The sequence below is a fragment of the Cottoperca gobio genome, chromosome 15 (assembly GCF_900634415.1).
Source record: "Cottoperca gobio chromosome 15, fCotGob3.1, whole genome shotgun sequence".
NCBI lineage: Eukaryota > Metazoa > Chordata > Actinopteri > Perciformes > Bovichtidae > Cottoperca > Cottoperca gobio.
The window spans coordinates 3,912,326-3,925,888 of record NC_041369.1 but is presented as its reverse complement, the minus strand read 5'-3'; the positions used below and the strand labels follow the sequence as shown (position 1 = coordinate 3,925,888).

Genomic DNA, 13,563 nt, shown 5'->3' with positions numbered 1-13,563 from the left:
TTTACTTTTTTTATACAGTGGTGCATTATTACTGTGTCGTTTCTTACGCCTTTCTGAGTGTGGTGGAAGAATGCAGTCGTTTCCAAAACACTGGATTGTAGAATGTGTTGTCACTCGTGACTTTCTATTAGTGGACACTAATGCTAACAATGAAATGTTAACAGATATAAAATCACAGCTTTGTTATTTGTAATGTGTGAATAGAATAGTTATGTTTTAATGGAAGTAGAAGCTCATATCAGTCAAATACAGTGGCGTCCCTCATATCATTTACTCAGGTAGACAATAAATGCATACATATTGATTTACAGTTTTATTGTCATGGCCAGTAAAAGCTGAAATGACCTGATTCCCACTACTGTAACTTGTGTAACATGGGAGAAACGAGAGGTGGGAACAAGTCATTGTTTTGCGAGTCACATTGAAGTCTCAAGTCTTTGCACGCAAGTCCCGAGTCCTAAACAACTCATAATGCGTCTCCATCTGTAACTTTCAACCTCATCGTTTTGCATATACATGGCGTAGTTGTTGTACACTTTGTCTACTACAGTTCTTTCTGGTTCTCTCCTGCAACTTAATTGAAAGCTGTCAGATTGGTCAAACAAAGTGTATCTGGGGAACTAAACATCGACTTGCTGGAAATGAATAGCATGAACGTAGTAGATTTAGGAAATGAAGGGAAATGAGTTGATTCGTGGAACACTTTTTTAATAACATACCCTTTAATCTTTGGGCTTGGGACAAGGTATCAAGCATTTTCAAAGCAAAAGGTTCTCGTCCAAGTGAGGTCATCACTTATTGGTGTTAAAGTCCAAGTGGAGTTGCAAGTCTTCTTTGATTTTGTCAGGTCGAGTCTAAAGCCATCACATTTGTGACTGGAGCCCACACCTCTGCAGGGCTTTAACTTGCTTTGTGCTTTCAGTAATGCTAATCTTACACAACAATTCTCCAAGCATGTAGATATAGTATCCAGTCATACATGTTCCTGAAATCAAATATCTTGTCTGTCAACAGCTCTCATCTATTCTTTTCTTTTTCTCTCCATCCTCATATCGATTGCTCCCCAGGAGAAATGGCCGGGGAGGTGGAGTTGGTCGGGGAGAGCGGCGGCCAGTTCAGCCCAGACTACAGACCCAGGTCTCCATGGACCGGGACATGCGGGGCGAGTCCAGGGAGCGCAGGGAAAGCCGGCGGCTGACAAAGGGACGCTCTCTGGAGCACGATCCTGTCGGAGGTGGTGGAGGAAGACGGACAGAAGAGGGGGGCTACCACCATATGGACCACAGCGGTGCCCCCCCACGCCAAGTAGGGCCGGTCCCTCCTGGAGGCCGGGGCCACCCTGGGCCCGTGCAGGGCTGTGGCATGGGCGTAGCAGGGGAGGTTGGGGATGGTGTGCGGCCCGGTCAGAGGACGGTGGGTGGGCTTGGCGGGCCACATGAACACAGGCTTGCTCAGCAGCCCCCTCCCCCTGAACTCAGAGTCCCTCCCGGTTCGGGCCCTGGCTCGACCCCCAGCCAGGGACTCGTAGTGAGACGGACCAAACGGGAGAAGGCTGAGAGCATGCTGCGCAATGATTCCCTAAGCTCTGACCAATCGGAATCCCTGCGTCCACCGCCGCCGAGGCCCTACAAGTCCAAACGGGGGCTGGGGGCGGGAGGGAAGAGGCAAACCAGCGTCAGCAGTTCAGAGGAGGAGGGAGGGACCACGCCTGAGTACAGCAGTTGTGAGGACGCTGAGATTGAAAGTGTCAGCGAGAGAGGTGAGAGACAATATCAATCATCACTTTTTGTCCGGGAGAAAATTGTTGTTGATTTGAGCCAGGGAGGGTATGGAAGGTATTGACATCTGTCAGTTCATTCATGTGTTTATCCATCACATGAGAGATCAAGCTCAAGTTCAAGTTTCAAGTTTTATTTGTCATATGTAAGTTAACACAGGGCCAACGGTACAATGAAATGTGTGCGAGAGAGACAGGGATCAGAGGATTTGGAGAGAATGTGGGGGAAGGATCTGCCTCACCACGGCTTTATGGATGTTTCTTACACTGCTTAGGCCAAGGAGGTATGTTTAACTAGAGGTCAACAATAACATCTCATCTCTCAGATCACATGTCCTGTCCTATAGGACCATTACACTCCTCCCTAAATCTGTTTGTTCCAGGTGTCTGTAATGTTTCTTCTTCGTGGGGAAGGTGGCAATCATCAGCCTGAATTAATGTCAGGAGGCAGTGCTCCAAGTGCTGAAGCAGTTTACATAATACACTACCCACTATAGTTTCTGAATATTTAATACTTCTCAAAATGGTGTCTGAATAGAAGCCTAACCCCCACCACCTGCAATTTTTTTTTTTTTCTTTGCTCAGCTTCTTCATATCCTTTGTGCAGTGCATTGTGGGACAATAGTGGACATCAAAAGCAAACTTAAAAGTCTAATGTTTTTTTGTCTGCCTACTGACCTTTTGAGCATGATAAAGCATTAGGCATAATACACGGCATACGCAAAACCTGTATACAATTAAAATGTAGTATGGAAGTTTTAAACAGCTATACGTTTGTATATCAGACACGGAGGAGGAAGTTAACAAACCTTTCACCTCCTCCTGATGAGCCTCTAAATCCACATCACAAAGGAAGATGCATTGGCTAATGCTTAGCTACATACAGAAATGACATTGTAGCTGCATACTGATCAATCTTTATACTCAACCAAGCTAGAAAGAAACACAGCGGTGCGTCCTGCAGTATCTACAAAGTGACACGTGAAAAAAGCACATAAATAAATGAATTTAAACTTAAAACTAGGCCAACAAACACTGTAGCAACAGTACAGTAGCTGTTATTGTAAGTTAAAAGAGATAGCTAGAGGTCAATACAAATGGTTTTACACAATGCACTTGCATTGTTAAATAACTTGATGACTGATCATCTTCATAATTGTACTGCTTGTTATTGATTGGCCACAAGAGGGATTCCTGGGGGATGTCATGTTAACTGCTGCCTTGATTTCATTTTTATTTTGTTATATTCCTCAAGGCACCCAGAAGCACAGCGTGTAAATGAGCGAGATAAGGTCATTAGGATGAGGTATATAAAAAATAAGCACATCTCACTAACATAGAATTCACAGTTCTCGAGCCATTTACAAGCCCCTTCAACCAGGACTGTGTGCAGTAATAGTGTTCATCTAAAGAAATAATGATAAAGCCATTTATTTCAAACACATGCACTCTATTTGTGTTTAAATATCACAATGTATGAGGTATGAGGTACTGCCTTTTCAGTGTGTGTGTGTGTGTGTGAGTGTGTGTGTGTTTGAACACTCCCCCTTTAAGAGGTGAATGTAAGAAGAAGCAGCAAGCTGTTTAGTCTCTGTGCCATCTTCATTCAGACTTGAATCTGGAGACGCCTCTCTACTTACACTCTGTGGGTTCAGTGATCAGAACAGGTAAGACTGCTCTGATATCCTACTGATTTGGGAAAATACAGTTTTTTATTCTGTTGTATGAAGCGTTTCTTAAAATCTAAAGTATCACAAAACAAATGACTTGAAAACTGTAAATGTGGTCTCGTTGTGTTTGCAGAAACAATGCACTTCCTGCTACATTTTCTAACCTCTGTGTACAGTGCATGCAGCGAGCCGTAGCCAGCAGTCTGAATGTCAAAGTGAGCAGCTACACAGTGTGTATGTGAGCGAGTGTGTGTGAGCCTGTGTGTGTCATATTGCATTGTTTTCAGCTTGGCCCTGAGGGGGGCCAGTCCCACACTGAGCGTACATGTGTGTGCGTGTTAGTGTGTCTGTGATGGGGCAGTTTGACCCCAGTTGATCACAGCGTTGACCGTGTGTGGCCCCACATAGCCCACAATGTCCCCAAGCCTGAGAACACACTACTGTCATGTTCAAGCTGGGTTATGTCACATCACTGCGAACCATCCCAAGGAACTCTGGCTCACTGCTGTATATCACACTGTGCTGGAAGAATACAAAGATAACTTGGCCTAGATAAAGGCGTGTGTCCACATAGGAGCTTTTTTCATGAAAACAAACGTGACAACATATCACCACACTGTTGTATGATAGACTAACATTTACTGAAAGATTCTGGGATTTTCAACCTGAAGGGGCAGAGCGCTCTGAGAAAAAGACGCCCGGTGTAGCACTTATTCGCGAGGCCCTAAGAGTGATTGTTTTGGAACCAGAAGGGACGTGAGAGAGTGAGTGCAGCCGGACGCTGAACAAAAACATTACAATCGACTTTGATGAACTGAAAACACTGTGAAAGGGTTAAAGTTCTAAGATGAAAAACCGTCAAAGACAAAGTAGCCATGTCATTAAGCACACTCGGCTTTATTGGCACCAGGTATGTCCCGGTAATAAGATGCTCAGGGAAATTTGATACACTTACATTATTGTGCTGGAAAAGTTAATATTGTGCAACTAAATGTCAACAGAAGACACAAGATAGATTTCTGTCAGTCTACGAATTCCAATGCTAAGAATGAACTGGTATGGTGATATGATATCATGTTTTCACCATTTTACTGAATTTGGCTTTTAAAATTGAACACAAACAGGCTTCAATTAGTTCTTCTTGAGTCTTGAGACACTCCTAACTGAACTTTCTTTAAATGAACAGGTTCCACAGAAAGAAACTTTTCAAGCGTGGTGAAAAAGTCATAAATGCATACGCTATGTCTATTCCCAGAAATTACACTTTTTCTTTTGAAAAGTAATAATCCTGTATGCCTCTGACTGATCATTATATGAATGATTGTTCACATGTTTTTTAAATGTTTTAACCACATCCAGAGATTAACACACCTTCAAACATAAACATCACATGTTATAGGAGACAGTTACAGTCACAAACTTCAGCAGTTCCATGAGAGAATAACCTCATGAGTATATTATTCAAAATGAGCATCAATTATTTTCATAACAATAAAAGTGGTTGTACAATTGTTTAGTGTAGCCTATCTGACTGTAGCCGCGCTCACTCTACATTAAAGCTCCACTTGATGGATAAAGTGTGTTGTGTTCTGATGAGAAGGAGGGAGAGCGCAGCACCAGCCTGGACCCAGAGCAGGCGCTGTGACATCCATCAAGTGGAGCTTTAGGATGAGAGTGTTCTGTCAAACCAGGTTTCAAACACACCGGCGTGGCAGCGAGAAGCTGCTTCCTTTTTTAGCTCGAGACTGAGACCAGGTCAGCTCTTAGATGTTGTTGTTGGCAGCCGTGAAGCGTCCAGGCATGTAAATCATTGTTAGATCAGTGCAGGCAGACACACACACACACACACACACACACACACACACACACACACACACACACACACACACACACTCAAATATGCAGTTAGTCACAGTACACTAGATCCTATTATGATCTGTGCAAGTATCCTCCTACACAAACACACGGTACCAAATCCTCCTCTGATAGGAAGGAAGAAAAAAAGACAACACAATATGAAAACACATCATAATACATGCGCACCTTGATTCACAACTTTCACTTTTTAACCTTTTCTGCCCGTGAACTTTTCAAATTCTTACAACATCTGAGGGTGATTTACCATTTATCACAATTTGCAGTTATCTTTTTGAAACACTTGGTATGGTGCTGTATGATTACTCCAAAAATCACGACAACAATATCAAGACAACATATCACCACTCTAACTGCGGTTTAATGACAGACTAAAAAGTTCAGAGACTTTCAAACCGAAGCGCTCAGAAAAGAATCTTGGTGCAGCGCTGTGTTGCCAGGCGGCCGCCCGCATGTGTGGACACACTCCTGGTACCTTTTCAAAGCACGGATATTCCATTTGATATAATAGGTTTACATTTGAGTTACATGGGTTCATGTGAATTGATACATTTATATTCCATTGTCAATAACAATATCAATTATTATTTAAGATTTATTTATTTTATTGTTTTGTTTTTGTCACATTTGTATAATGTATAATAATATTATATATTGTTTTGTTATTATTGTTCTTTTTTTTGTCAAATTCTTTGTCTAATTGTAATTGTATTATTGATTGAGTATAATTGAGTGTTGAAAACGAGATGGTGCATCTCTAGGGGTTATTCCTGTTAAGTAATTTCCAACTAATACATAATTCAACTAATAACATAAGATCCAAATGGACTACATTTAACATTTAAAGAGGATACCTCGCACTTAATTCTATGCATTGTTTTGATAAAAAATGTATCAAACAGTTAAAATCTCACTCAACCCTATCTTCTGCACAACAAGTGACCCCTCATGGGGTCGAGAACACATAGCGACTTCATTCAGGACCTCGTTATTCTAGAAACACAAGAACACACTCTCACTCATGTGGCTCGCCGACTGCACAAAATTACGTTCACGCTCGAATTATAAAACTCAGAACTCAGTTGTCTGTCCTCAGAGCGTTTGCTTTAAGATTACATAATGTCACTACAAGTTGTCACAACTCATTAAGCTCACAGCCTCCTGGCTCCTAGGAATGCTTGGCTCTGCTTTACTCTGTGTCATAACAGTGTCGTCCGCGTCCTGCACAAATCTCGACACCACCCCTCGGCCCATGTGTACGGCTGTGTTTTTGATCTAAAGCAGGAGATGGGCCTGAACCGTTGAACATCATTTGCGTAATGTCTAAAATACCACACTGAACATGCACCAGGAAAATGCACGAGTTCCTGTTGAGAGCTCCCTGAAAGATAGCTGATACTGGAAGAAATCAATGAAGACAATGACCATTAAATTGTGACATATATACAGTTTACTTATGCTGTATCATTACTACAAGCACCAATTGAATTCAAGTGAAATTGTGACATTTACAAAATGATAGGAATTTACCAGCTTTTTCTGACGTTTCAGGTGCATCACACTTTCCTCAGCAGTCAATGGAGCTTGCTCATCTGTCACAGAAATAGATCTGTGGATCTCTTCTGGGTCTGCACAGTACTGTTAGGCTCAATTCACTAATGAGGACTGTATGATGTGGTTAAAGCTTCAGAATTAGTTGGGAAGTGGACCTTGACTTGGGAAGAACTTGCATTCTTATTTAAAGATAGTTTACTCAAACCTCTGAGGTTCATTTATAGCAGATAGATTGGCCATCGGTTATGTGTCTGGCCAATCAGAGATCTGCTCTGTGGGCTGGATTTCATTTCATTTCTAGATGGCATGAAATGTGTCAAAGCTGTAAACAAATCGCAAAGTAAAAATATGACACATCAGTGAATGTTTTATAAATATTATGTTTATTTGATACATTTTTATTAAAAAAATATAATTGATTAAAATTAAATATTAAAATGTAATTATAATAATTGAGATTACATTTTAAAATTAAATTATACATAAATAATAAGTAAATTAAATAATTTGCTAAATTTATAGTTTCTTTATAATTAATTTTCTTTTACAGACTTTCTTTTGTTTTTTACATTTGACTTTTTTTATGTATCATCTGAATGCAAATGTATTTACTCAAGTTATGATATTGATACATTATTTAAACACAAGTCTATGGATATTCCCGTGGCACACTCCAGCCTCTATATTTACATACATTACTGAATATAGAAATAAGAATGGAAAAATATGCATTCTTTTAATGCTTTCCTGACCCTATAATAGATGTTTGGGTGTATTGCTTCAGAATGAACATCAGCATTAGGTCATTACTTACCAACGTTTTTATTTAGCCATACAACACTGGAGTCATTCCACAACATCTAATCTGTAAAATATCTGGGAGGGATTTCAAGCATTTTGAAAAGCTCAGTTGTCCTCTGGTATTATCACTGTCTTGGCAGGACTACTTTGAGGCTGAGTCCTGCCACTGTGCTTATAAATGTATAATTCTAGCCCAGGCCTGAATATTCAATAAACTTAACCCTCTCCACTGTAAACAAATACCTTCCACATTTAGCTGGGCTGTGCATGAGAGGACTCAGACTGGTATGTGCTGTTTATACAGTTTCTGCTGTATCCGTGTGTGTGTGTGTGTGTGTGTGTGTGTGTGTGTGTGTGTGTGTGTGTGTGTGTGTGTGTGTGTGTGTGTTTGTGTGTGTTTGTGTGTTTTAATGTATGATGGGGATCCACATTATCTGACTGTCTCTTTTCTCTTGCAGGCGACTGGGAGTGCTACCCACATGACCCCACTGTATGGCATGTAAGTCATTGTTTTTATTTTTATGTAATGTTTTTCATATTCAGCTTATAGTTTCCAGAACAGCATGAAGTGGAGCCAGATTGTACCAAGTGTTGTCTTTGCGGAGATGACAGGGGTGTCAACAGTGGCGTGCATGTAAACTATGTATGACTTATTATATATGGATTATGGGACAATGTGCTGCTGGGCACAGACATGCAAAAGACCCTAACACGTGTCTTGCATAGTATCAACACATACAGATTTGATGTTTGTTTAGCCTCTTTGTTGTAGTCGTTGTGTCACTGTGTAATAGTCTTTTTGTAGTCATTTTGAGTCTCTTTGTAGTCTTTTTATGTTTTTTTGTGGTCATTTTGAGTCTCCTTGTTGGTACATTTTGCAGGTGCAGGCCAGGGGGTCCCTGACACTATGGGCTCCCGGGCCTGTGTCTGGTAGGCCTGTTCAGTAATCCATCCATGATGACTTTGGTGCTGTGCATGTCCTGTAACTTGCATCTCCTGCTGAGGAAGTTGTCTTTCTGCTTTTTCTATTGACCCCCGAGATAGTAGCTATCTATCTATTCTAAAGAATCTATTCATGTAAAACACAAGGCTACTTTTCCCAGAAAATACCAACCAGATCCTGGTGTTAACACCAGCAAATGTAAAAGCTTTTACAAACGTACATTTAAATGACTGTTATGTATTAGTTGATTAGAGTGGCTAGCAAACTTTAGCTAATTTATTCCTAGGAAAATGCTGTAAATTGTTGCAACCTGCAGAGGGAAAATGCATCAACATCAGATGTAAATGAACCCATAATGCATTAGGTTACCACTCATCAAACTCTTGAAGAAACCAAACATGCATTTAGCCGTATGATGAAATTGAAATGCAGTGCACATTTTATCCATATACATGTTAAACAAATATTTTAATAGGGAAACTCTTACATGCTGATCCAACCAGGACACAATATAGAATATCATAACATTCAACCTGTTATTTTTATAGTACTGTGTATATATTTGTGTATATGTCCTCTGAGTGTCAGTGTGTGCATCTGTAAGTATCTCTTGTTGTGTCCTGTTGAAGCATCCTGTAACCTGGCAGCCGTCCAAGGAGGGAGATCATCTAATTGGACGAATCACCCTCAGCAAGAGGAGTGCCACCATGCCTAAAGAAGCCGGAGCTCTGCTGGGGTTAAAGGTCAGAGTGGGCGCACGCACACAGAGTGTTGTGTATTTATGGGTTGTGACATTATTATTGTAATGGAATTCTGTCACCACATATGACGGACATGACACTAATCTCTCTCTCTCTGTCGCTCTCTCTAGGTGGTGGGAGGCAGAATAACAGAGTCAGGGAGATTAGGTGCCTTCATCACTAAAGTCAAGAAGGGAAGCCTGGCTGACGTGGTGGGACATCTCAGAGCAGGTAGTCTAAACTATTACATGTGTTACACTATTTGCAGGACTCAATTTAAAAAGTCATTGTGATCCAAACATGTTTGATGTAACGTTTGTTAAAAACTACAGTACCCAGCTGTTTACTAAACCTTTTAAAAAATGTAATGATGTATTTGTTACCCGTTTAAAAAAAAGTATGTCTTCAATTCTCAAGATGGGCTTTGGCAGGTAGGGAAGCTGGAAGTGGACCAACACATTGTTAGTTTTGGTCTTCTCATGGGATTTGTTGACAAAACGAGAAAAATAGAATAAAGATAAATTATACTTAAATGGGTCTGATACCCCGACTCATACCAAGGCTTCATGGCCACCTTATATCACAAACTATTTAAATGCACATGCACGTCCGATTCCAGGGGATGAAGTTTTGCAGTGGAATGGGAAGCTGTTACCGGGGGCCACCATGAAGGAAGTTTACAACATCATCCTGGAATCTCAAGCTGAGCCTCAAGTGGAGCTCGTGGTATCCAGGCCTATTGGGTAAGTCAGGGATAAAACACACTTTGTGCATCTGTCAATTTTATATTTTGATATTTGTGAAAGATGCAACCCTTTAGTTATAAGTCATTCACCAGTCTAAATGTTGCATTGAATGTCACCCTTATTTAACCAGGCGGTGTTGACTGACCTCAGATAAGATAGAAGACGGGACATTTATTTGAATTCTGACCACGTCTGCTACTGCATTCTAAATATTAAAAGTATCTAAATGTAGCCTGCCAGTACCTGCTGCACGGGTTGCCAAGTTTTAGAACAGGAGATTACCATTTTGTCTCATATGTCCCCTTTAAAAAAACACTTGTGTTCATTTCCAGGAGAATATAAGGTGAATTATAACTGACCAAATGAAATTGGCTGTAAGCTCAATAAAAGACGAGAAGTGGCTGCATCCGATAATGTTTTGTTGGTTGATGCCTTGTAAAAACCAAGCCGCTCATGAACACATTCATGAGTACAATAGAGAAGGGGCGACAAGGTTATGGCGCATTGCATTCTGGGCAGTGGTCGCCATGTTTTAGGTCACCCCTCATTTCAACTACGAGCACACAGCGACAACAAACACAAAACAACGAAGACAAAAACTGTAATGAAACATTACAACAGCGAGTTTTCATAACGGAGTAGGCTGGTTAGCCACCATGCTACCAGATATGATAACTGTTGCAACAACCGCTGCTGTTACGACTTTTTAGCGTTTTATTAGCAAACTGGCTGATTGTCAAGTTAATGAGAAAACAACAATTAGAAGTTATTATCTGAAGTCAAAACTGATTCTGTGACATATGAGAGGCTAGAGAGCAGTCTCAATGAAGCTACCTGCAACGATGTGTCAGTGGTTAGCCAACATGCTAACAGCATTGATGCCACAACTTGTTAGTGGTTTATTAGCAAGTGTACCAATTGAACATTGTTTCTTTTTCTCTATTTGCCAAAATTGTAACAAATGACATAACTCAGAACACCTCCAAGGAAATGTTTAGAGAATGATAAGGAAATGACAGAGCGGTAAAACAAAGCATTACCATAATATCTCCATATGCATATCTGAGACAAGAAAGTCACATAGGACATTGTTTTTTTTAAACTAGATTACGTACCTGATCCTACACAGAATCTTTCTGAATTTTATGTTTTAGGTTTGCTTGCTAACTTTCCAGGATAATCTTCTCAAATAAATGGTGTTATTACTCAAGATACTTTGGTAACTGAGTAACAAATGTACAGTACAAGTTGTGCTTCAATATTTGTTTATAAGCTATTTCTGTGAGTAAGATTAGCCTATTGTAATTATATTTGGTTTATTTCACAGTAAAATTCTCACTGTTTCTTCAGCTCTTGCAGACTTTCTTTAGATTAAGATTTAACCTCATTTGCTCTTTGATGGGGAAAATAGTTGAATGTATTAATTTCTCTCCAACCACTCGCGAAGGGTGTATAGAAAATATCAGTAAGTAATCTGCCCATTTTATTAGGACCCTTAATCCTCACGCTTATGGAAACTATTTTGGTTTTGCTGGTGCCATTTTGCATCCCTGAATGAACTGAACTGAATTCTATTTAGTAGGAATGTTAATTGATTTTTTGTAAAAATAATAATAAATAGCTGCAGTTTGTCATGTCCATCTAAATTAAACTGAACGTTCACTTGAAGGGATGCAAAATGGCCAGTTGGAAATGTCCGTCAATGTAGCATTGCTTTTGCAAGTTTGTGCAGCATCTGGAATTTCTCTTTTTCATTCCTGGTTAAGTCTTAGGATCCCAAAGTGAAATCCAGCACTTGCAGTGTCAAATAAGAAATGCTTATTTCTTTTTACTCTACCCCTTGGTTTGAAAGTGGGGACATTGGGATCCATAAAGCAAGCAATATTGTTTTTATTTCATGTACATGTTTTGATTTTGGAATGGGCTCCAAGGCAACCTAGGGTCCATGAAACACTTATCAGCTAAATATTTGTATTTAAAATCAAAAGTTGAAATTTAAAAACTTGCAAAAGTTTAACATTTTGGGATTTATACCTTTTTGCTTTCTTTACGAGAGTGAAATGAGAAGATGGATATCTCATGTTTTTATTCTATGTAATGGCAGCACTGAAGCTGGGAGGCCATTCACCTTGCTGCTTCCAGTCTTTATGCTTAGCGAGGCCAAACACATCCCGACTCCAGCTTTCTACTTAATGCCGAGACATGGCAGATTTATCCATCTTGTCATCTAACTCTCAGAAAGAAAGTTAATAGATTACCAAATGTTGAACTATCATTTTAAAGAAAATATTGTAGAACATCTGTTTGTTGCCCAATGGGTGACTAAGTAATTGTTTAATTCTGCCTCCTCATGTGCTACTCAACAAACACTGACACTCCCCCTCCCACTATCAGTGGTGGGGCGGCACATTTGAAATACTGAACTTTTCCACTATTTAGATTTTGAATTTAAAATGACAAATGACACTGATAAGTGTTCCACAGATCACCGTGCTTTCTTTATATTACATGAAGCTGGTCCAATGGTTTCTGATGTTTCCCATGGGATCCTTAATTGTAGTGGTGGTGCTGGTGGATGATAAGAAAAGATGGTGGTGTGGACAGAATTGAGCTACTGGTTCCCATCCATTATTATTTCAGACAAAATGTCTGAATGAGTCTGGGAAACACTGCATTCATAAGAAGACCTTAGCTCTACTCACGTCTTGTTTCTCCATGTTTTGTAACCACATGACATTTTAATCTTCAAATAACTTTTAATTGCAGTGATTCTTTCTTCCACTAAACTACTACTACATTTATATGCATGTATGCCTGTGCATCAAGAACACTAATAACTTTGTTTAATCCAGTGAGATGCCAGTATGAGAGCGGCTGACACAACCTCTTCTGCTTCTTTTCCAGTGATATCCCAAGAATCCCCGACACGTCACACCCTCCATTAGAATCTAGTAGGTATCTCCTGCGGGATGTTGGGGCATCTCCGTATTTGTGTATCTGGGTCCGGCCGACTATCTGTCTTGTACATATAGTTTTTAATTGTTTTTTCAGTATGTGGTTTGTTCAGGTTCATACGTGAACATAATCTAAGGAAAAGTGACATGTTTGATGCATAAAACTGCCGAGAAATTAAAGACAACGTTTTGATTGTATGTTAAGTCCCATGTGATACATTTATTTCTAATTAATGTTAAATATTTGTTCAACATTTACTTTTTCAAAATAGCAAATATGTCTGTGTGTCAACCCTAGTGCTGCAGCGGGGAGGTACACTGCCTATCAAGTTTCAAATAATTTCCCCGTTTGTGTCCATAGCAGGTTCCAGTTCTTTTGAGTCCCAGAAGATGGACAGACCATCCTTAAATGTCCTGTCTCCCTCCAGTCCCGGGATGCTCCAAGATGCTCCTCAGTTAATGCCAGGGCAACTCTCAGTGAGTGTGTGCACTTTGAGTGTGTT

The 13,563-nt window shown here is 40.1% G+C and overlaps 1 protein-coding gene across 32 annotated transcripts in view; it reads left to right on the top strand.

Moving 5' to 3' along the window:
* Window positions 1-13,563, top strand: part of rims1a (regulating synaptic membrane exocytosis 1a) — a 101,190-nt gene that overhangs the window by 47,915 nt on the left and 39,712 nt on the right. For 18 of the 32 annotated variants that reach the window (XM_029450412.1, XM_029450408.1, XM_029450404.1 and 15 more), the window contains 9 exons: window positions 1,068-1,759; window positions 3,388-3,444; window positions 8,136-8,176; window positions 9,250-9,363; window positions 9,492-9,591; window positions 9,980-10,103; window positions 11,554-11,571; window positions 13,011-13,057; window positions 13,422-13,537. In XM_029450412.1, coding sequence (XP_029306272.1) covers window positions 1,068-1,759; window positions 3,388-3,444; window positions 8,136-8,176; window positions 9,250-9,363; window positions 9,492-9,591; window positions 9,980-10,103; window positions 11,554-11,571; window positions 13,011-13,057; window positions 13,422-13,537 — 1,309 coding nt within the window. Of the gene's footprint in view, window positions 1-1,067; window positions 1,760-2,379; window positions 3,445-3,580; window positions 3,663-8,135; window positions 8,177-9,249; window positions 9,364-9,491; window positions 9,592-9,979; window positions 10,104-11,553; window positions 11,572-13,010; window positions 13,058-13,421; window positions 13,538-13,563 lie in introns of those variants that run through there. The other 14 variants (XM_029450432.1, XM_029450411.1, XM_029450410.1 and 11 more) reach the window with 8 other exon arrangements.